The sequence below is a fragment of the Phalacrocorax carbo genome, chromosome 16 (genome assembly GCF_963921805.1).
Source record: "Phalacrocorax carbo chromosome 16, bPhaCar2.1, whole genome shotgun sequence".
NCBI lineage: Eukaryota > Metazoa > Chordata > Aves > Suliformes > Phalacrocoracidae > Phalacrocorax > Phalacrocorax carbo.
In genome coordinates this window covers 190869-214128 of record NC_087528.1, presented here as the reverse complement: position 1 = coordinate 214128, position 23260 = coordinate 190869, and the positions used below count along the sequence as shown (strand labels likewise).

Here is a 23260-nt window from a genome sequence, read left to right as displayed (position 1 = left end):
TTTTTGTGTTCACCTGTGCCTAGAGATGACCATTCTCATTTACATCTCTAAACACAGCACTCATTCTCCTCAGCATCATATGGCCTTTACAAATTAAGGGTCAGGTTGTTCCAAGCTCAGGGCCATGCCGCTACTGTTCTTTCAGAGGCATTTCGCACCCTGAGCTTTGGCAAAACCCACTGCTCAGGTCATCCTCCCTGCACTGTTCCTGTTAGCTGGCCACGCAGCAGAGCATCCAATGGGGAACAGGGGGAGGACTTGAGCCAGGATCTCTCCTCCACATAAAACAGAAGCACTGCAAAAGCAGCCTCCCATCACACAAGAACCTGCCCATCCACTGGGCGCTCATTCCTTCATCAGAAGGTCTTAAACTTGCTGAGATCAAGGGCCCTTTCATTGCTCGTTCCCGAAAGCCAGGAGGAAGCTGCAGATATACTATGAGCACTTAGGCGGAAAAACATTACAGCATCTAAAGGCACTTTAAATGATTTAGATACAAACTTGCCTGTAATAATATTTTGGTTAATCTCTTAGTTGCAAATCTTGAAACTCTTGAACCTGCCTCAGGCTACTGTCAGCAGCACTTCGTTTAACTCTGCTTATTGGGAATAACTGCTATTTCCCACTGTAACCTCCAAACCTCTTAAACTCTCTCTTATTGCTTTGCCCAAATATACTTGCCTTGAGGATACAGAAGGTTTTTTCTTGCTAAGAACTGTTAAGATGATTTGAACAAGCTGAATCAGGAGAGACCATTTCCCAGGCAAAGCAGCCGAGGCTCAAAATACCTTCCCCACGATATTAGGGAGTGATTCTGTTTTCTGAGCATTTACTTGGGTTACGAAATCAAACGGCTGTACTTTGATCACTCCTCATGAGCAAAGGAGTTGAAGGGACGAGGGTGCATTCGTACTCCTAGAGAGTCACTCAGGGTCAGCCACCTCTGCCCCCACCTCAGGAGAGAGGCCTCCCCTGCCTGCAGCCAGGACGCAGCGACCGTCGCCGCTCCACCACGCACGCATCCAAGGCTCCCTGCAGAGGCGCTGGGGGTTAGCACCACCAATGCGGTGCTGGTGTTTTAAGCTCAACCACGTTTTTATTTTTAGAAAACGCAGAGCCACGGTGGGCGCTGAGCTGTGCAGTGCCCCAGCACCACTCCAGCCCGTAAGCCCCAGCGCTCACCCACCCCGGTTTGGCTCTGCTTAACAGGCTTAAACACAACCTTTTGCACTGCAGGCATTCAGACCCCAGACATACATACCAACGACTATATTGATGGGCTGTCGCAGCTCCAACCCCAGACACTAACGGGAAACGCAGTAACACTGAACAGGGGTGGTGACCACCCTGTCCCGATGACAGAAGGAGCAGCATTAAGCAATCACACCTTTTGTTCCTAAGCAGCAACCACATGCATCCCAGGTAAGAGCAGTGCCACCAGAGCAAACAGGGGTACAAGAGTCTTCCAACTGCACCTTTTAGATATGGTACTTTTAACTATAATACAGGATTTTCCAGCCCAGCCCTGTGTCTGCAGCAACCAGTCCTCTCCGCAGGTTTGCGACCCCATCAGGGGTGCAACTTCAGTTGCTATCTCCTCTCTGCTCAGTGGGAAAAGTTCTGGCCACTGAGTAGTTTTGACCCACATGGTGCAAGACACAGGGAAATGTAGAACCATAACCCCAAAGGGAAGGGAACCGACTCACACCATGCTGGCTCAGAACATGCACAGACATCACTTGGGATCAGCCTCTGTTCCCACCAACAAGCCTGAGAAATGCTCCAGCATTAAGGGATCACAGCTCACAAGGACTTAGAAACAAACTCTCCCATCCATCTGCACCAGGTTTTACAGAGACATTTTAATGCAAAAAAAAAAAGCATGAAATACATATATATAAGTTGTGCTTAAATAAAAGTGTAGTTTTTGTGGGGTCTGGCTGCTGAAGGACCCTGTCGATCATATACGTACACCCTGGCTTAGTAGAAATAAAACCACCAATTAATCCAGTGTCTGCCAAACCATACCAGCACAGCAAGAATTAGCATGTTGCCTGTAAAACTAAATTGGAACCAAACTCAGAGTGCTCAGCTTTGGCACACCCTGGTCCCTGGAAGGCTGCAGATGTCTAAGCTGCTTCGTTCCAGCCAGTACTCAAAGCCTCTTTTTCCTTTTGTGTCTCCCTGTTTTCTACTTCTGCTCTGGAGCTAACCCTTAGTCTGAGCTCAAGCTGGAGATAAGAACTATTCCACTAGGATTAAAAAAAAGCATCTCTTTCCCCTCCCCACTAAATAGCTCACTTTGCATAAGCAAAGCCAAACACTCAAACCCCACTTCATTCCTATTCAGGGCAAAGCACATACAGCAAAGTACCCGCACAGCCCTGGGCTGTCAGAGAAAGCCGTCCCATAGTGCAAGAAGTGACATCTATATTTAAAGCAGAACAAAAACCTCGCTGGACCTACTTCACGTACAGCAGCTCCCGACCACAGCTCCAGCTTCTTGCAGAAGTTACCAGCAGGACAGAGCCATCTCAGGAGCTCTGAGTCAAGCCCCACAAGTCCTTGTTCAGAACAAAGCTTCCCACCGAACATGCTCTCAGGCCTATCACTTTTGATAGCAAACAGCTGCTGCTTTTAAGCCCTGGGCAGGGTTTAGGAGTGGAGCACCTGCATCAGCAGCTGATAGCACTTACTGCTCTTCAATTAAGCTAATTTCCACCAGAAGAGGGAACAACTGTGCAACTACTCATCAGGCTATCTCCAGTTCCTTGGTCCTTGCACTATAACAATCAGATGCAGGCAGGTACCAGCACTTGCTGCAGCACCCAGAGGTGCCTCAGTGCCCACCCAAGCTTGCCTGTGCCTGCAGTGGGAGCAGGAAATTGTTGCAGTGGCCCTGCAAGAACAGGAGGCTCGTAGAAAGAGGCCCTGGGCACCTTTACCGTAGCACAACTATTATTTTCATGATTTTTCTCTCCAGCAAACCTTGCGCAGCCCAGCAATGGCAATGCAATAGCACTCTGCTGTCCTACAAAAGCCCACATCACACGTACTCCAAAGCTGACATTTATGATCTAGCACACAGGCCTGACTCACTATAGCAAAAAAAACTGTTTAAATTGTTTTTTCCTGTAGCAAGAAGCATTAAGAATGTGGTGTGCTCTGCTGAAAATAACAAAGATGCCAGACTGAGGTAGCAAGACCAGAGCCTCCAAACAAGTGGGAAGTGTCCCAGCTATGGCTGCCAGCACGACCTCGAGTCTGCCTGCTCCTCCTCCAGGCCAGACTGCAGGAGTACTTAGAAAAGGAAACATCGAGCATCTGCCTATGTCTTTTCCTCCACAGGGCTGAAAAACAGCCCTGGTGCCTCTGTCTACCTGTGCAGCTGGAGACAAGCCATTGCAGCCAGCCCTGGGAGAAAGAGACCGGAGGGACATGGTGGGTGCCGGTGAAAGAGGGGTTTCTGTTTGGGTGCAGAAGGCACTTCCAAGGTGCCACCGCGGGTCTTACCTTCACCCATGGGCGAGTCCCCCGGAGGCAGCTATGCTCAGCACCCATAAACCTTTACAGCAGGACAGATGGCCATTAGAGATGTGCGTTCGACCTCTTGCCAAATGCTTTGCATCATCATCCATCAGTTGGCTTTCTCCTCCACTAGATAAGCTCCCTTCCATTTTGGAGCCTTTCAGGAGTCGTTTGCAGACATGTCAACTTGCTCAATAATTTTATTCCTTATTAAATATTGCTAATGATCGGGTTTTAGGCTCTTGGCCATACATCCACGTTCGGTTCTAGTGTAGATTTTAATCTATCATCCCGCTTCCTTCTATTCAAGTCTTTAAAAAAAATTACTGGAATAAAAAGGAAAGCTCCGAGTAATTGAAAGGAGCAGCTAAAAACAGAAGGGAAGGAAAGCTGAAAAAAGTTATGATGATTGAAGAGTTCAATAAAATTGGACAGAAGAAGGAAAAATTCCAATTTTTAATGAAACGGATGATGAAAAAGGCCTTTTACATTTAGGTGTTTGTAGTACAAAAAATGTTAACAGGCTGTAATTATGATGCAGGTGTAAAATGTGTTCATCTGATTCGTGTCAATATGGAACAATGCTAGAGTCACACGGTGAAGTGTGACCCTCTAGCATTTGACCGTTCTGTTTGTGCTTGTGTAACCGAGGGCCGTTCAATTGACTTGTTAACTGTCTGAATGGTTGGAATGTTGATTGGCGATTTGGGTTGATGGTGAAGACAAAAGCGTGACCCAAAATTGATCAGATCACTGGGGGGGCTGGCGCCTGAGATGGTGCTTGGGCCAGTCGGGAGGGCGTCCTCCTAAAAAAGATACAGTTCAGTTGACCTTCAGGGACTAACAGCGGAGGCACCCTGCTGCAAAGGGGGGTGACCAAAAAGACTTGCCCCCCACACCCGTTAAGAGCATGCGGGCTAATCTACATGGCAAGCGTGACTAATTTAACTACGGCTGACCGACGGCAAGTGGGATGCTTATCACTGACCAATGAGTGTAAACTTAGGCGTGTTTTTACTAATTGTTATTAATTAAGTAACTGAATATAAACCCTGTAATTTTGTATGACGGGATGCACGTTAGGCGGAAGGATCCCCCGTGCATCCAGCGCTGCTTGCTTGTCTCTATTCAATAAATTGTAAACTTTGATTGAAATTCCGTTGAAGGCTAAATTAATTATAACACAGGCCTATTGCACTACCCTGCACTGTTTCTTATTTGTGCAGATAAATTGGGCCCGCAGTTATGCCTAAGTACTTTGCAAAAAAAATCCCATCCAAAATTCCCCGTGTGCCAGGACTGTGCTATCACGTCACGCTGAATGTCTGCATGAGTTGTCACTGGTACATGGTAGCAGATCCCTTTGGCAAGAGCTGTTTCCCACCCCAGACCAGGCTCCCACCTCCACGGGCTGTCCCAGAAACCTCTCTCTGCTTGGCTTCACTTGTTTTTATTGGCTGGAGTTGCATTTTCTCCTGTCCCTTCATCCTTTTGCTAAATCTTTTCAGCTGATGTTTTCAAAGCCTGACCAATAAAAAGTTGAAACCAATAAAATTACTTGGGGAAAAAAGTTTTATAAAAAAGAGAGAAAGCATAAGGAATGCTGGTTTACAGAAAGCTATGAGCAGAAAACAGGAGGTTAGCGTTGAAATGGTCATGCAGACAAAGCTCTAACAGTCTATTCTCACCATAATAATGAGCACATACATGATTAATGAAAATATTTATCCTCTTAACCCACTGCAGCATGTTAATATTTAATCCAAAGTCCACATGAAAGCCCAGCCTCTCGTGGTTCCTCATCCACCTCCTGAACTCTGCAAACTGACCCGAGATTTGACTCTTTGGGGCTAAGAATGACGCTGTCTTTTTCTGGCTTTCTGCATAAGTACCACACCTTTTGATCCCGTAACCGCTGTCACTTGGGACCTACGAGGTTCCTTAGATAATCCTGGAGCGTCAGTGCTTTGTAACTCGTCTCACTTTGATATTCAAGGCAAAGCTGGACAGCCCACACATGAAAAGACATCTTCCCTTTCTTCCCAGGCTTAATTTCATCTACAAATTAAACATACTGAGACAGATATTTATAGAGAAATGCCCTGATCCTCCTGGGAGTCTCCAATGTGTAATTTTGCTTTAGGAATATGATTTTAATCTTGACTTTCTTCTGAGGCTGGTGGCAGAAGAGGAGAAGGGCAGGGAAGGGGGATTGCTGGCAGGAGCACTCACTGCTCCCTCAACAATTTAAGCCTAGGGCTAAGGTGGTATAATATGGTGTGGATGTACACAAAGGAACTAAGGGTCTTTCTGCTTCCCTGTCATTGCCCTCTGCAAAGTTATTTCAGGACATGGCCCTTAAAATGCTGGAAGTTTTACTTTAAAAAAAACAAACAAACAAAAAAAGGGGTCTGAAAACTTTGCTGGCACAAGCTTTCAGCTGTGACCTACCAAAAAAGCCCCAATAAGCCACCTTTAAAAATCGTGTACAGCTTAAAATACCTGCTAAGGCCTGGGTCTTTGTGATTCTTTGTGACAAGGCGCTCACACACAGTCATCCATTTCCCTGAATTCCAGCCCCTCCATCCCACACTGTCATTGTGGGGTCTCCAGCACCAAACAACTACAAAAAAGAAACACTTTGGCTTACATGGTTTTCAGAGAAGCCCCAGAGGGCACTGTAAAGGACAAAAGGTATCAGTCTTCCTATGGCTTGACTCCTCCTGAAATTAGGTCTTACTGTTAACGCTTGGAACTACGGCAGAGCAGTGATTCCTGCCTGCTGTCGATGCTGTGAAAGCTCCCCAAAAGGTCGGTCTGCCATCCCCGACCGGCTCAGCCCAAGGGATCCCAGTGGCGAAGGACCTGCAAGATCAAGAAGGTTTCTGCAGGGCAGCCTGTGAAAAACTTCATCCTCTCTCCTGGAGCTGCTGCAGGAAAGTGAGGTGGGCACCAAGCACCAGCTTCTTCCTGTGGGCTCCTGGGGATGACGTGCAGGGGCCCTCTTACCTTAGGAACATTGAGGTCCATCCCATCGGCTCCCATACAAGCTTTGTGAGCCTCATCTCCTTGCAGGAGGCACAGGCAGTGGACGTGCCCACACAGGACCAGCCACAGCTGCACAGGAGCGCCGCAGCAATTAGCCCAACTCACCAAGAGACGGGCATGCAGCAGCCCAGGCTGAACCCCCAAGGGCCACTGAGGGCAAAGCTACAAACTCCTTTACACAGCAATTGCCTTTTGTTCTGTTTTCGAGCTAAATATTTTCTTCTTTTTACCTTCTTGATAAAGAATTACTTAATGCAATTCTTCTTTTGCACAGTATCACTTGCGCACACATGCATCTACAACAAATTTTGCTGCTGGGAACCCTGCCCACTAAGAGGCTCTGGCTTGGCATGTCTGTTCATTAGCGCACAGTTGATTGCAATGACTGAGATGTTGTGTTGTGCTGCTGCTGGTAAGGGGCTTGGTTGGGATGCCCAGGCCCATCACTGCCAGCCGCCAGGCAGGGCTGGGCACACAATGCCATCCTTGCAGGGTTAGTCATGATGGAAAGAGTCCAGGGGAGGGGAAACTTGCAGAAAAGATGGTTTCAGCAGTAATAAGAAGAGGGATTTTGGTGTATTACTGCATGCTATGAGGTATGTCTTTAAGCTTCAGTAAACATCGGACGTTGCTGAGAAGCTGGTAGCGTGCCTTGGAAGGAAGCATGACTTATGAAATTGCAGTTTTTAGCTTTGCTGGGTAATGTTAAGGAGAAAATACCGTGGGCTGTGGGTGGAAGTCTCCTGAATCCCGTAAGTTAGGAATACATTTTTCTGTTTTCCTAAATGAAGCAACACATTGCAATACTGCTTCGAAAACAGGCTAATGGTGAGCATTACTTATTAATTTGTATAGGACCAGACACAAGCTCAGCCAAATAAATGCAAACTAAACTGTAGCAAAGAGTTACAAACTTCAACTTGCTGCATGAATGGAAGAAAAGTTTTTGCTTTGGTTTTGAGAAGGAGCAGGCAGGCTGGGGCCAGCACCCTGTGCAATGGAGGTGGTGCAAGAAGGCGGCACAGAGGTGGAGATGGAGGGACAAACCCTCCTTTGTGCTGGAGCTGCAGCAAAGATGATTAAAAAAGGGGAAAAAAACCAAACCACACCCCAGGCTTTTGACTGCAGTGCAGTAGCTTCACAGTAATTAAAGCTTTTAAAGCTTGAGATCTCCAGCTCTGCCTATGTCTGCTGCAGCCCAGCTTGCACATCAAAAGGCAGTGTTTCTGGTGGGGACAGGTCCCACATCACCAAATTCAGGTTTTGATGAGCACTATGGGCCAGTGTGTAACAGTGATGATCCAGAAGTCTCTTAACAGCAGCTTATACTGAGCAGGTGATGACGTGTCCCCTATGGATACCCCAGGCTCACAGTTACTTGGCGATACCCTGCTTTTTGGGTAGCACAGGCTCATCTGAAGGGACTGTCCCTGAAGCAGGGGGTGGCCCTTTGGGACAGAGCAGACCCCCGGCTCTGAGGGCTTGGGGTCTGTGGGTACCATGCAGCTGTGGCTTTCCTTCCTGCCAGCACCTGGCCTTCTACTTGGAGAGGATTCATTCCTCCCTGAACAGGTCTCCAATGGCATTGTTGATCAGGGAGATGGACAAGTACAACAGAGTTTATTGTGTGCTGTGGATAAGTGAAAAGCCTGGGCGCCGATGCCTGGAATAGCAATCAGGAAAGGGTGAGCGAAAGGAAGAGGTGGGAAGACCAGCACTGTGGGTAAATATATGCACTTCTGGTGGTGATTATCGTCCAAGTAATTAGTTTTTAAATCAGGCAGACATTTCAGGAACTACTCACCATGAGCTGCTTTAATTATTTATACTCCCTTTTATTCTTATTCTCTATAGTCATCCTCTTTGACGGTGATGCTTTCTGGGTTGGGCTGGTCAGGTGGAACCAGGACCCACCTACAGCCCAGCCAAGCAGTCATCTCCTCCAATACTGCCAGGCACCCCGAGAACCTGGCTGTGCTGGGGGGTCCTCCTCTCCCTCCCACAGCCAGGCACCGGGGAGCGAACACCCGTTGTCACTGCAGAAAGCCCTGCTCCCATCAGTAATTAAACTCTCACTCATCTTCACTTCCCTCGTGTTAAAGTGAGGCCACTCAATAAGCCGTTAGTGCAAGGCCCTGTCAGCTACGGCATCGTTAGGCAAATTTCCCTCCAAGACAGCTTGGTAGGGTGTGGACAGGGGAAGCAGCCCCTTGCCTGCCTCCTCCTCTGCCCAAACCCTCCCCCCTCCCAGGTCACTCCTGCGCTACAGCCAAGGCTCGGGTGGAGGGGTATGGCGGATTTTGCAATGGCAAACCCTTCCCCCAGCTGGGATTATCCCACAGCACCACACAAACCTCTGCTCCATCAGAGCATCTGGCGTTGCTGCTCCCCCTTCACCAACCCCACCTCTCCAGAGCTTCGTTACATCTGGAAAGCATTCCCCTTGCCGTTCCCACAAACGGACCTCCGACCCGCTGAGCTCCTCCTCTGGGCTAAACAAAAGCCTCTCTTACTGCTGATCTCAGGAATTTTGTCTGCCTTCCACTCGCCCCAGCCACAAACTGTTTCTCAATGTGCCACCAGGAGAGCATCTGCCTGGAAACCCCCAGAGCATCCTCTGCCCCACCTCCCTCCACGGGCACGGTCAGGTGCCGGCATTGAGGAACGCTGCGAAAACCAGACACCAGCACAAGAAAATACCACCATACAGGGAAAAACTCCTGCAGACTTGTCCAGAGCAAAGCCCATGGTCCAAGTTTGTAATTACTACAACTACATGTTTATTTCCCCCCCGCAAGAGTTTTTGCTCTTGGTCTTGCTTTGGTTACAATACTGAGAACACCTTGATCTCACTGCTCCTCCCCGGTAGACTCGTTTGGTAGAGAAGAGCTGTGGGTGTGAGAAATGTCTGAGCTAAAGCGACCATGAAACTACAGTATAGCAAAAAAAATTTTTTAAAAAAAGGGTATTGCTGGGGAATTGCTAGGGATGGGTTTAGCAAAGGTGCAGGGACCAGCAACAAACTTCACGGCACACCTCACTGAATGCCATACAAGATGAGCTGATTCACTGCTCTGAAAACCAGACGCCAGCAGAAAAGCAGATGACGTCCATAAGCCTGTCCTGTTCCCCACACCCCCACACAAACCCAACCCACCCTGACTTCTATCCTGTGGATTTTATTTTCATACAGTTCCAGAACCACAGAATCCCACAGGGCCTGAGGTCGGAAGGGCCTTCTGGAGGTCATCGGGTCCAACCCCCTGCTCAAGCAGGGTCACCTAGAGCCAGTTGCCCAGGACCACGTGGCTTTGGAGTTCAAGTGACTTGGTGGAGAAAAAGTACAAGAGACATGTAAGATACAGACTAAAACACCAGACTGGATGGTGTCTTGTCTGCGACACCAGTGAGAAATGTGGTTTTCAGGAAGGTGGGTCCTGAAAGTGAAACCAACTTCCAAGGGCATCACAAGTGCAAACCTGCAGAAGTGAAAGGTTTTCGAAGACCATCTGCCTGCAAAGCCAAAGCCATGTTTGTGTGAAAGCAAGCTGCTGCCTGCCCTTGAACTAGGTGCAACCTACTTAATAAAAATACTGGCAACTGCAGTGGAAACAGCTTCACCGTGAAAGCAGAGGGAGGGGACCCACCTGCCTCCCTTGCGATTTGCAAGGACACAAAGGCTGTGCTGGCTTGGTCCCCAGGGTGCTAAGCACCAGCAGCCCCAGCATTTTGTAGGGTACCTGGGGCAGATATCTGAGGTAGGAAGAGCTAAGGCGGTTAGGAATAAATAAAATCTTCACCCCAAAGCGGGCAGAGCACAGCACAGCAGCTCTGGAGCTGGACCCTCCCATCACTCTCAGCCCCGCAGGGTCCACGCAGCAACAATCACACCACAGCTGGGAAGAGACATTTCCAAACAAGTCTCCTTCTATTTGCATTCGGAACATTTATTTTGGGAAATACATATTAAACACTATTATTTATACAAAAATGAACTAACTTTGTCATAATGCTTATAACCCCCAAAAGGCCATTTTAATAGATCTGGATGAAGGGATTTTTAATTGTATTATTTTCCTTTTTTTTCTTCAAAAAAAAAAAAAAAATCAGGTTACAAAGGAGTAAGCAGCATGACTTGCTCAGCCCAGCTTGAGATATTGACTAGAGAAAAAAAAACTTCAAGATGACATTTGCAGAAGTGCCTCACACGAGATTTTTTTTTTTCTCCCCTTTCATAGTCGTCTTTTAACGCTTGAAATACATACATATTTTTTCAGTTAATACACTTTTTTTGGTTTTGTTTTTGCTAAAATATAGCAAGTCAGCAAGTAGATAGCTGTTCTTCCCCAACAGCTCCGTCGTGCTGTTGCGGGGGGCGGGGGAAACATGAGTTAAGGGGGGAGAGCAGATTCTCCTTGCACTGCACCTCCCCGCACACGCTCCTTTGGCTGCTAGAGGACGAGATGTGCGTGGGGAGCTCCTGCAAATCCCCTGCTGAGCAATGCTACCTGGGCCTCCCCACCAAGATGACAGCGACCTCCTCCCTCCTGGCCACCCTTGCTGAAGAAGGCTCTGCCCCCCACAGACACCATCAGGAGGGCTCGGCAGGCAGCTTCCACGCTAGAGGATGGGATGCGCTGCCACGTGCCCTCCTAAAAAAGAGTGATTTGCAAAAAGCTTTATCCCTTAGAGAAGCTACAGAGCAGATAACAGAAAGGCAAGCAGAGCTGGGGCGGGGGCAGGATTGCAGAGGTCTGCTCCAGGACCACCCATTCCTGTGTCACAGTGTTATTTCACTGACACCCCCCCTTGCAGGGTCTGATTTACTGCAGATTTACTGAAAGAGGAAGCATGGGGGGAAGAGCAGGAGGGAGCCACAGGGCACAGCACCCACAGATGCCACCCCAGCACTCCCCATGGCTGCAGGGCTCGGGCCGCACATGCACAGTCCCCTTGCACAAGGACTAGCAAAACAGAGGAGTGTTACACGTGCACATGTCACATAGGGGATCAAAAAAATATATTAAAAAATGCACCCAACAGCCTCCTCTGACATAGGGAAAAGCTTGAGAATGACAAGGGTCAGACAGGACAACCCTCTGCCTCCCATCACTGCTTTGCAGAGATGTTCCACACTCAGCCCCTTTGGACAAACATTCTCTGAGCCTTCAGCAGAAAAAAAAATCCCACCCGACTGAATGAAAAATAAATATACAAGTGTTCCCAGGACATCAGCCACATCTGTGGTCCAAGGGACAGGGTAAAAGAGTCTCTACAAAGTGTCGCAGGCCTTTTGCAGGCTGCAAAGACAGACAAGGCAAGCCCTCCCTCCCCTCTCCCATGCTATCGCAAGGTAACAGTCTGAAAAGGCACTTCTCCCAAAGCAGGTTGCTCTGCCTGGCCGGGGGTTGGTGACAGGCAAGGTGACACCTAAACACTCCCAGTTTATTGCATGTAGGCAGGGTAGAGGGCTTGGGTAGGGGGCTGGTGGGTCCTGGAGGGCTGCAGAGGGCTCGGAGGAGGCAGCAGAAGACAAGGATGGCACCATCTTGCTCTCTTCATACCACCGTACCTTGCTTCCAAAGGCTACATTCACCTGGAGAAATCCTTGCCTTCAACGGACGGAGAAGAGCCTCTGCACAAAGGGGCCGGCAGGGCTTCCAGGGGCACCCCAACCCCACCAGCCCCGCAGACCTGCTCCCCCAAGCTCGGCTGTCAGGCCAGTGCTGGGGAGCAGTGAGAGCCCAGCCTCCACGGGGGGATGGTCCCCAGCCCAGGGATGCTGGACCTGAGGCTGAGAACAAAACCCATGCCACAAAGCAGGGGGGATGAGCGGTTGCCCCACTCCGCACAACAGAGACGGCATCTAGTTATTTGGTCAGTTAACACTGGCAGGGGTTTGGGGGGTGGGAAGAGGGACAGTGGCAGAGGATTTATATAAAAATAAAGGGGGAAGAAGGGAGAAATAGCGAGCGTGAGCGAGCAAGGTCCTGGCTACAGAGCGAGACGGTTACATTTCGTTAGCCACCAGCTCTTTGTCGGTCACGCCGTTGGAGAGCGAGCTCTGGCCCTCATTCAGCCTCTTGACCCTGTAGGCTTCGAAGTGGATGTTGCTGGTAATATCCTTTATGTTCTGCATGTGCGTCCTGCAGGAGAGGGAGATGTGGGCAATTGCACCTCACTGGGCACAGGTTTGGCCAGCCCAGCCTCTGCCACCCCAACTGTTCCACTCCCCCCAACCTCTGCTCCCAAAGACCCCCCTCCAGCCCAAATCTCCCCTCCTGCTTTACTGGTTAATGATATCTTTAGGGCACAGGAGGGAAGCAAAGGCCATTATGGGCAGCGAAGACCAGAAGCCTTCACTGGTACCAAAAGCCTGTGCTTGGGTATGCAGCAGTCCTGGCTGCATCCGGGAAGACCCCGGTCCTGCAAGTCCCTGGGAAGAGGTTTTGTAGCCCCACACAACTATCTGCCAGCAGCAGCTCATGTGTGCAGAGTTGATCTTGCAGCCAAATTTAGGAGAAGCCCAATGTCCCCTCCAGCAAGACAAGGGGGCTCAGCCTCCCATTCCCTTGCAGCAGAGATGCCTCTTTCAAGAGGGACTGGTGATCGCCCAGAGCCCCCAGTGGCACAGTCCTGGGATGCAGGAGGGCGATGTCTCCAGACTGGGGGTAGGACCTGGCCAAAAGGCTTCCCAGCTGCTTGTAGGCAAGCTGGAGCCACACTGCACGCTGCCAGCAATCTTGGAGTCTGTCCTGACCCATCCACTGCTCTTCTCCTCCTTTAATTCAGCACTGCAGCTGAGAAAAGCCCCCTCAAGCCATGTCCCATTGAGTGGGGCCACCCCTCACAAAGGGGCTGCAGTATTGCAGCAGGATGGAGGTGATGGAGAGAGGGAGGGAGGCATGAGCATAGCAAAGCAGGGGCTACTTCAAATTGGGCTGGGCTCTCCCCTTTCTTTGGATGCCACCTGGTGACCAAAAGCTATAGGGACAGGGCACAGTCCTACCGACCTGATCAGGAGGTCCCGCAGGTAGGCGAACTCACAGTGTGTCGTGTTCTCCACTGGTAGGAAGAGACAGAAACCCATCAGCATGCACCCACAGCATGAGTATGGCAACTGCTTCGGGTAAGCAGGACCCTATGGGGCTTCACTAGCATGCAGAGGGCTGAGACGGGGACTTACCCCAGGGGCTACTGGGTGCAGGACTCAAGAATCCTCTCTGTTGCTGTAAGGCTAGTGATTTACCCCAGTACCTGCCCCAGCTTGGCATGACCAACTGGCTGGTGAGGTCTGACTGAGCATTGCTAGTCCCTTCCCACCAACTCCCACCAGACGAGGGAGCTCCCAGAAGCATCTCCCACTGTGACCCATTGCTTTGGACCAACACAAGCTTAAGTGGGCCCCAAACAAGGCAGGTAAAGGGACAGGGGGACCTTTGCAGTGAGTTGAGTGCCGGGCATGGGTCCACAGAAGTGTTTCATCTATAGGTTCACCATGAGCACCTTGCAACATCCCAGGCATGTCAGTGACTGTGCTGCCCAGGCTGCCAGTGCTGCAGAAGGACGCGATCTCTTGCTGACAAAGGCTATTGCTGTCTGAACAGGGCTTAGATCAAGCAAGAGTGTTTGCAAGAGGGAAAAATGAAGGGGTGCTGCTCTACTACAATTAGTCTGACAGCTCACAGTTTACCAGGTGCTTGAATTAAAGGATCAACTCCCTTTGCTGTATTTTTTCCACCCGAACAGGCTTGAACATAATGCAGAAATGGCAAGACAACAAATAACACTGTTCTGCAAAGGCTGCTTGTGGCCACGGCTGGGTCCTGGGGTCTCCCCATGCTGAAGGCAGATGCCGTATGCAGAAGGTGAGCAGTTTAACGAGTCCCATTAAACTCAGAGCTTCCAAGGACAGAGCACAAGAGGGCAGCAGAGCTTTAAAATACACTGATTTTCCTGGAATCTTTGTTAAGCCATTCCTCAACATAGGATTCCTATTAAAAAGACTCATAAATGAGAGAAACCCATTAAATGAAGGGGAGGAAGATAAGACAGGTGGCACTGGAGACATGCCAGCTGGCTGTCAGGGACAGGGAAACATGTAGATCCACTGGAGCCCTCTAGTCTTTAAACCATGATTTAAAATGGGGGATAAAAAAGGAAGATGCTGATGGGATGAAGACAGAAGGAGGAGATCCCACACGGGCACCAGCCAAATGCATGGTGGAGGGTGCAGAGACCTACAGATGCTGGGTGAAAGGCTCTAATCTGGGCTCGAGGCACAGAGACATAAGCACTGCACTTGTGTGCCCTCAAATTCAGCCATCAGACATTTAAGTGTGCAACCAGCAGAAGCCAGGCCACAAGAAACCCAGAAGTGTCCCCCCGGCACTCATCAGCACCCCCCAGCCTCACAAAGGCCCAAGAACTCAGCACAGGAGCATTGGCCAAGGCATTTTCAGTCCCCAAACTTCTTTGGAGGGGCAGGGAAGCGCTATATACACCTCAACTTCTATTGCTGGTTTTGGACCTCATTGCCTTCTGTCAGGGCAGGGAGATGGGCTCAAGAGGTAAGGAAACAAGGACAAGGTACCTTCAATGGTGCCCCACTTGGTCTTCCGTCCAAGGATTCTTCTTCCATTAACCTGGTACTCCTGGTCACTGCCCACCACTGCAAACGGGATCATTTCCTGAGGAAAGAGTAAAAAAAGGTTACGTTTTCCTCCTGAAAACCAGTCAGGAAAGCAAGCTGGCGAGCAAAGTCCAACATCAAGCTGTTTTCAGAAGAGAGTTTCATGGGATGAGCTGTCCCTGATGCTCCTGAGCAGCATTGCCTGCCAAGGACTGCAGGCAGCCCAGGCAGCATCATCTCTCGCACACATGTCCAGTCCAAAACCAGTCTAAAATGAGCCCAAAACCAGTCTAGCCCAGCACCTCATTGGCAGGCACCAGTGTAGCGCCAGGGAGAAGGTATCATGATGCTTCCCTGGGAACTGCCCCCAGCATCTGGCAATATGAGGCTCAGTTATTTCCTGACCCAAGGTGGTATCTTTGTACTTAGAGTCTCTAGAAGACTTTTTTCTTCCTTGAATTTGTCCAATCCACTTTGTTGAGCTAAAAAATCATTAGCTACTTGCTACAGCAAGAAATTGACAGCCACGAAAGCAGAGCAGCCTACAGGCAAATTACCTCCAGGGGCCAGGAAGGCTGCTCCCCTAGGCAGGGTTGGCAGACACTGGCACTACCTGCCCCTGGGGCATGGCAAGGGGCCACAGGACCTCCCTGCCTGCTGATTGCCGAGGGCACCTTTGAGGAATGGGGCTGGGGAAAGGAGCAGTGACATCGATGGGAGAGAACACCTTCCCCAGGTACTTTCTTCACCCTTTTCTGTCCCTGCTCTGAGCTCTGGCAGGATCCTTGGTCCTGGGCAGACCCCCTGGACAGGGGCACAACAGCTTTGGAAAGAAAACAGGGGCACTTTGCAAGAGACCCCCTCCCAGGACATCACCAGTACCCAGAGCTGCAGGGCCCATCCAAACACATCTAACCCACAGCAGCATGCACTAACCCTGAATTTCTCATTCACTAGCCGATCTTCAGAGTCCTCATCGAACTCCTTCTGAGGATACACATCGATCCCATTGGCAAGAAGATCAGCCATTATCTAGGAGAGAAGAGCAGAACACGTGAATGAGACATGGGCAGAGAAGCTGCACTCCCACCACAGCAGCAGCTCCCAGCAGACCTAAGAGGCTATCGTGAGCAATGCCCAGCAGCAACATCTTCCCTCTCCATCCTAAACACTGCCTACCTTGGGGAGAGAGACCTGTGTTTAACTGCTACACACCTACCAAGCACTTGCCCTGGGATCTCTGCAAGAACCTGATGCCTAGACATGGTTCAGGCTGAGAGTGAGATGAAATTATATGAGCTGGGCATTGCTTTGGGATTGAAAAAGACAATAAGACAATACAAGCTGCACCAAGCAATGGGGAATGTAGCTGCCAGGTACGTAACCTGAAGTTAAGAAGTTGCTTTCTGGTGTCTGCTTATGTTCTTTGGAAAAGGAGTCACAGCAGCGCCTGACCCGAGGGGACAGGGACACAGACAACTTCAAGAGCGGCCTCTAAGGATATTGCCTTTGTACAAGGGGAGGAGATGCTGAAATCTGATTCCTGGGTGGAGGCTCAGGTCACGGGGAGCACGAAGGATCAGCCTTCTCCAACAAAGCTGTAAACCCACACCCAGCCTGCATGCCCACTCCCATCACTTCCTATGGCAATAAACTCTGTGTCAGCCTTACATTGCAGGCTGGCAAAGGAAGTGGATCCAGCCCAGAGAAACTCCCTGGTTGGCCTCCCACCCCCCAGCCAAACCTGCACACTATTTTTAGGGGAACAACCCAACAAAGCCAATTCCACAGGGCATCGGAGCCCATTCCACTAACCCAGTGCAGTGCTGGCATCAACCTAGGTAGCCTGCAGCAGGGCTGGGGCTTCACCATCACCTGCCCACCCTGATCCAAACCCAAAAACCTACGGCCTCTCCAAATACGCTACACCCCCAGATGCAGATGGGGCTCTGCTTTTTGGAAGCACGCACATAGGTGTGCTGGAGCAAAGGGAAAAGGTCCCAGCCTGTGCCCACCTGGACTGATCACCTGCCCTCTCGTTTGCTCCAGCAGATCTGGAGCCATGAGGGTAAGGAGAGCGAGCTCCTTGTGAAGGGGCACTGCAAACACGACACATGCCTATGTGTTCTCCCTCCATCTGGAAGGATTTTGGGGTCTGGCTACAATCAGGAATGTAGAGACAGGACGAGCTCATCCTGCTCCAAGCCAGTGCAGAGTGGGCAAACCAGGCGGTCTCCCCGTGGACTTTCATTACACAAGGATGGTAGCAGCAGCCAAGGGCACCCAGGTGACATTTTAGGCCCCAGACTGACTTTTTAGTCCCAGGGCCAGCCAGCCACCTGCAGACACCTGGACGCATGCACTTATAACCTCTTAACAGAGCCATAAGTTTGCAAAAGCCACTGCAGAGAGCAGATGTGGCATCATGGACCCACACCTCCATCCTCCTGCACCAGCTCCTGACAGCTCTGCGTGAAAACAGGCTGACATGACAATCAAGCCCAGCCTGCATCACCTCTCAGCTCCATTTCCAGCCATCCTCTAGCTGACTGAAAAGGGAACTGCTCGCAGAGTTTGGATTCAGCCCCCAAAACCAGACTGGATATTTCACTGCCTGATCCTACTCATCAAGAACTGGGAAGACACCAGTGTGGGAAGGGGTGGCTCATCCTCTTCTGCATGGAGGCACCGAACAACACCTGGCTAATGTGCTGTCCTCTCCATAACCAGTGAAGGTGGCCCCTAAAACTGCCCTTTTGGCAAGACCCCCTTTCCCTTCACTTCACTTCTCTGCAATTCAGATTCACAAACCAATGAGCTTGGTGGCTTGCTTTCTTCTGCAGGGAATGCTGAGGCCATCACACCTGCAGCCACATCCATCAGCTACAAGAGCAGATTTATAGCCCCTTACAGAATCCCACAGCGGGGCATCTCCACCCCTCTGCAGCACCAGGCATGCGCGCACAGAGGAAAGCCCATGCCTTGCTGTAGATTCAGACAGCCCCTCCTCAGGACCCCACCGCCATCTCCCGACCAAGGGAATTTCATGCCTTGCTTCCCCCATAAATCTTGCCCGGCTGAGCTCCGCAAACCTGCACGTTCTTTTTCCTGGTTCCTGTATCAGTGCATGATGCTGCACTGGATGGGTTTTCCAGCACCATCTATGTCCCAAAATAACAGAAACCAGCCTGAAAATAACAACAACAATAACAAAGGAGGCAGAAGAAACAGGCCCCAAGACTTAGAGCTCAAAACTTATCCTGCAGTGACAAAGATCCAAGAGAAACACAAGAAACTGCTTGGAGCACAGGCCTTTCTGCTGGCCACAGGGAATCACTCAGCACTGCAGCCGGAGGAATGCACTGGGCTCCTGGCCAGGCACTCGCCTTCCCAGCCCTGCTGGGGGAAGGCAGGGGGAGCCGGAGAGGGCAGGAGGGGATGAGGGACCAAAGACAGGAGCCCCGATAAGAGCCACTAGCCCCTTACCCTTTGTTTGAAGTAGTCCCTCTCCTCCAGCGTTAATGTGTCAGCTTTTGCAATCACGGGGACAATGTTGACCACTTTGCTCAGGCGTTTCATGAACTCGATGTCTAACGGTCGGAGCCTGAAAAATACAGCAGGAAAAACGAGATTTGCGCACTGATAGCAAGGTGGGGGCTGCTGCAATCCCCCGGCAGAGAGAGGGCATTCAAAGACTAGACACAGAGGTGGAATTGCTTTCTTTCAGATAAGACAAATAAAGACATTTTATTGAAAGCACGACATCACAGAGGCAGTGTGCAGACACTTAGAACATTTCCCTTTCAAAGCACCCCACTATTGCCTGCAAACCCTCGCAAAGGCCCCGTGAAGTGGGAGAGGGCTTTTATCCCTGCACAGATGTTTGGCCACAGAGGACTGCGGGAATTTGCCCAAAGCTACACGCATCCTTGGTGAAGGCAGAATGAGAGCACGGGCGATGCTGCCTGTGGGGCCAGCCCACCCGCACTGTACAGATCGAGCTGGGGACAGACCACAGTGTTAAACATCCTCCAGCCCCATCCAAGCTGTCACTCACTGTCCAGGGACAGCATGACAGGGAAAAGGCCACAGGTGACTATTCCTCTCACACTCCCTCCTACACTGAGCACCATCCCGCTGTCGTGCACAAGCCAGGACTGGGTCTTGCATCCATCGGTTGGGATTTAAAAAGGCTCTGCTAATTCTCCAGGGGCTCACACAGCACAGAAGAGATGCTGCTTGTTCCAGAGGGCAAAAATGTCAGGGAATGTCTACGACGAAAGCCTCAGCAGAGGAAAGCTGCAGAGATTGCATAACCCCAACGCTCAGCCCCTTGGGAAATCCACCCCTACTAAACGCTCCTGCTGACAGCATGGACCTGACCTCTGGTGCCACGCTGCTCTGCGTCCGAGGGCTGCAGTCCAGCTGCAGACAGCTATGAGGGTGCCTGGCCATGACCCTCCCTCGCTCCTCAGTCTTCCCTGAAGGTGTTTTTACTGCTGGGAGCTCCCAAGCTAGCTAGAGGAAAGCCCTCCTTGGGACACCTCCACTTACTGCAGGTCCCTCTCAGTGGCTCTGAAGGTTATGGGGACACACACCCGTGCAAGAGAGTTGAGCAGATGTTGACTTGCAAAAGGAAACCTGGATGTTCCAGGGAAAACCAGGGTACAGGATCACCTTCGGGGTGCTCATGCATTAAGGAGCCTGTTTGAAACAAGCCCTGGCTGAAAGCACACAGGGAAGGGGCAGGAAGGTCAATGCCAGAGCCCCAGAAATCAATAGATACCTCTGCCACTCATACAGCCTCATGACCTCCAGTGGTGACACATGCCAGTAGGACATGACCCTACTCATCTTCAGTGAAACTGGGACAGAGAGAGGTGAAGTCACCTTTCGGAGGAGCCATAGTCTTCAGTGGCAGAGATGGGGCCAAGAATGAGACCTCCCCAACGGTAGACCAGCCTTGTGCCACAAACCAGAGGCCCATAGCAACAAGAGAGAAACAAAAAAATATGGGATGGTGACTTAAAATGCCCAGATGCGAGCAGGCACCCAGCAGGAGCCCTGCGTGGGGGAACACAGAGCAGAGCAGAGCACTTGGGGAGAACATGGCCAAGGGAGCGCCTACTGCCAACACACTCAAGGAAAACCCTACTATGGTCTTCTTGGGCCCTATAAAGGGCTCAGAGACCCCCACAGACCCAGCATGGCTCCTGCAAACCTAGCAAGAGTCACACAAGTGCAAAGGGGAAGGGACTGACTGGTCCTGCTCCTCGGCAGTCATCAGGCACTGTCCCCATCCTGCAAGGCCACCCCTGCCTGGCTCCAGTATCAAGGGAGGGATGTCCAGCCCCAGAGACCCGCTCAGCTCTAGCTGATTCAAAAATGGCAGCTCGAGGCTGCTCCGGCACAGTCAGCACTGGTGACCCAGCTGAGCCCTTCCCTGGTCAAACCCACTCCTCTCCCAGGGATCAGGCTGGATGGAGCCAGGTGGACCTTCTTCCCGCACACTAACAGCATGTGTAGCCCAGAGCGCATCGTTAGCATGCAGACAAACGAGTTCCTAATGCAAACTCAGGAGTCACAGGTCACCCTGGGCCCCAGGAAAGAAAGAGTATGGCTATTATAAAAAAAACAGAAAAAGAAGAAAACCACAAGGAAACCCCCACGGACACATGTAAGCAGACTTGCTGCTGGCAAACATTGTTCGGAGCGCTGCGTGATGTATTTCCCAGACCGCCAAAGTAGTAATGCAGTTATGCTCCTTTCCCAGCAGACTTCTTTCCCCTCCTCTCTTTACTATTTTTCAAACAATTTTTCCCCTCTAAAAGCCTCTTTCCTACTGAGACTGTGTTCCTGCCTCTTTCATCAGCTTATCTTTTAGAGTGAAGACCAGGAAGCATATGTAGCTGATGCAGATGAATTCACAATTAGCCAGACATTTGAGTTTCAGCTCGACTGACAGGTATGAGCCCCATTACTGAGCTCTCATCGATACCTGGAAGATGAGGCAGTGTGCCTGAGAGCAGGAGGCAGAGCCAGAGCCAGCCCACACCCCTGCCCATATCCACCAGCATCCACGCAGGTGCAGTGACTACATCCCACATAGGTCTGCACCCAAAGCCAGAAGAGCCCAAGCCACCTTTGACACAACTTTCTGCTCCAATGGGCTTCTCCAAGGGCCTCGTCCACGGAGGTTACCTCCCTGCACCATCCCAGGAAGGGAACCAAGGGACTCCCCAGAAAAGTAAACTACGTTTTTAGGGTATTTTGCAAGTTTCTAGATATTCTACCAATTCCTGCTGTGTAGCCCCCAAAAAACTTAAGTATTTAAAAGAAAGTGATTAATTTCACTGAGAACAAGCCCTGTCACTCGACTTCACTTTCATGTGAAGACATCAAAGGAGAATGGCTTAAGGTAATCACAAGCGCAAGAGCCTGATTTGCACTAATAGCCCTGTACAGACCCAGGCAGACATGGCCAAAGTCACAATGGGGCAAGCCCAGACCTGATTTCTCTTAAAGTCCTGCTGTGAACCACAGCCCAGGACAGCAGGGACTTCTACTGATATCTGTAGGGACCAGTTTTGGTGTTTAACCCCCACCATCCCATGACAAGCCAGCCTCCGCCAGGTATCAACTTGATTCACCTGCACAAAATATCAACGCCAGCACATGGTGAGGATTAGCAGTGAAACCCTTATATATACAAATAGGCGAAACAGTAAGAGAAAGCAAATTACTTCATTTCAGGTGCACGCAATCTGCTCCAAGCAGATCACAAAAGAGAGGGTAGAGCTCAAGAAGAAAAAGGATCTGTTTTCTTCCCCTTCCCTTAATGATCCCTGATATTACTAACTTGCAAATTGACGCACACACTCTTTAGGCTTTGCTAGGAGCGGGGTGTGGGAGCTCTAAGGGTCGTGGATGGGCTGGAGCAGGAGCTCTAGGAAATGCTCCAGCCCACCCCAGCCAGTGCTGGTTGCTCCCCTGTCCCCTCTTGCTGTAAGGCCGAGGAAAGCATAGCAGCTGGGTATACATTATCATGGCCAGGCACACATTATGGTGCCTGGGCACATGTTATTTCTGCATTCCCTGCAGCCAGCATGCATGGACAGGATCTAAGCAGAAGCTCTTTCCTGCTGGTTCCCTTGTAATGCCTTTATAGGAATCAAAATTCATGGCAAGCTGCAAAGTTATTTCCTTTTGGTTCTGTCCCAGATCAAACTAGCAGCAAGAACTTGAGCTATGCATTAAGCAAATCTCAGTGAGCACCCAGCAGTTGCCCAGCCCCACCACCAGGACCCAACAGTCTGCTCAAGGGACCCCACGGCACCTGAGAAGGGCAACTAGCAGGGAAAGCGGCAGTGGGTGTCAGCCTGTCAGCCAACAGCTCTGCTAAAGGCATAAAAGAGGCTGCCGAGGCCGGGGCGGTGTTTCAGAGTCCTGTTTCAGAGCTGAGCGGTGCTTCAGCAGGGGTCAGAGCAGAGATATTTATTGGGTGGCAAAGAGCTGGGCTTGCGCGGCTGCAGCCAAAAGCCCCTGCCAGCACATTACTTAGCCTTCGTAAACATTGTTTTACAGGAGTGTTACATGAAGGACAGGGGGTATGCATACTAGATGGGTTGCAAAGCCTGCCCTGAACTCCCTGCAATGGGAGACAGCAGCAGAAACTTCTTTGCTGATTAACCCTTGAGCGGCCCAGACAGGAGGGGCAGACTGAAACGGAGCTGAGCAACTCTCCACTCCAGTGTCTGTGCACTCGGTTAACTTTGCCTTTTTACCCCTTCCTTCCCTTTTTATTTAAGAAAAAAGCAAGCTCTCTCCCAGTTATCAGCAACCCTGGCTGCTTGCAGTGGCCACATGCCGGGGAAGGGATGCCGAGTCCTGTGCCATGCCTGACAATGTGAGCGGGGAAGCACAGACAGACACGCTGCTTTGACTGCATCACACGCTGAGGGCAACAGCTCCCCAAAGGGACTGCAAACAAGCTTTGCGCAATCACTATCCCAGGACAGAAGGCACCAAGCAATCCGGAACAAGTGGCACAGG

The 23260-nt window shown here is 50.6% G+C and overlaps 1 protein-coding gene across 8 annotated transcripts in view; it reads right to left on the bottom strand.

The window, feature by feature from the left end:
• Window positions 1–10502: 10502 nt before the first annotated feature.
• The window catches only part of SEPTIN9 (septin 9), a 143289-nt gene continuing 130531 nt past the window's right edge, over window positions 10503–23260 (bottom strand). For all 8 annotated transcript variants that reach the window (XM_064467445.1, XM_064467450.1, XM_064467449.1 and 5 more), the window contains 5 exons: window positions 18695–18812; window positions 16145–16240; window positions 15170–15266; window positions 13590–13641; window positions 10503–12722 (listed from right to left, as the gene is read on the bottom strand). In XM_064467445.1, the coding sequence (XP_064323515.1) occupies window positions 12587–12722; window positions 13590–13641; window positions 15170–15266; window positions 16145–16240; window positions 18695–18812 (499 nt within the window). In that variant the 3' untranslated portion in view covers window positions 10503–12586. The remainder of the gene's footprint in view (window positions 12723–13589; window positions 13642–15169; window positions 15267–16144; window positions 16241–18694; window positions 18813–23260) is intronic.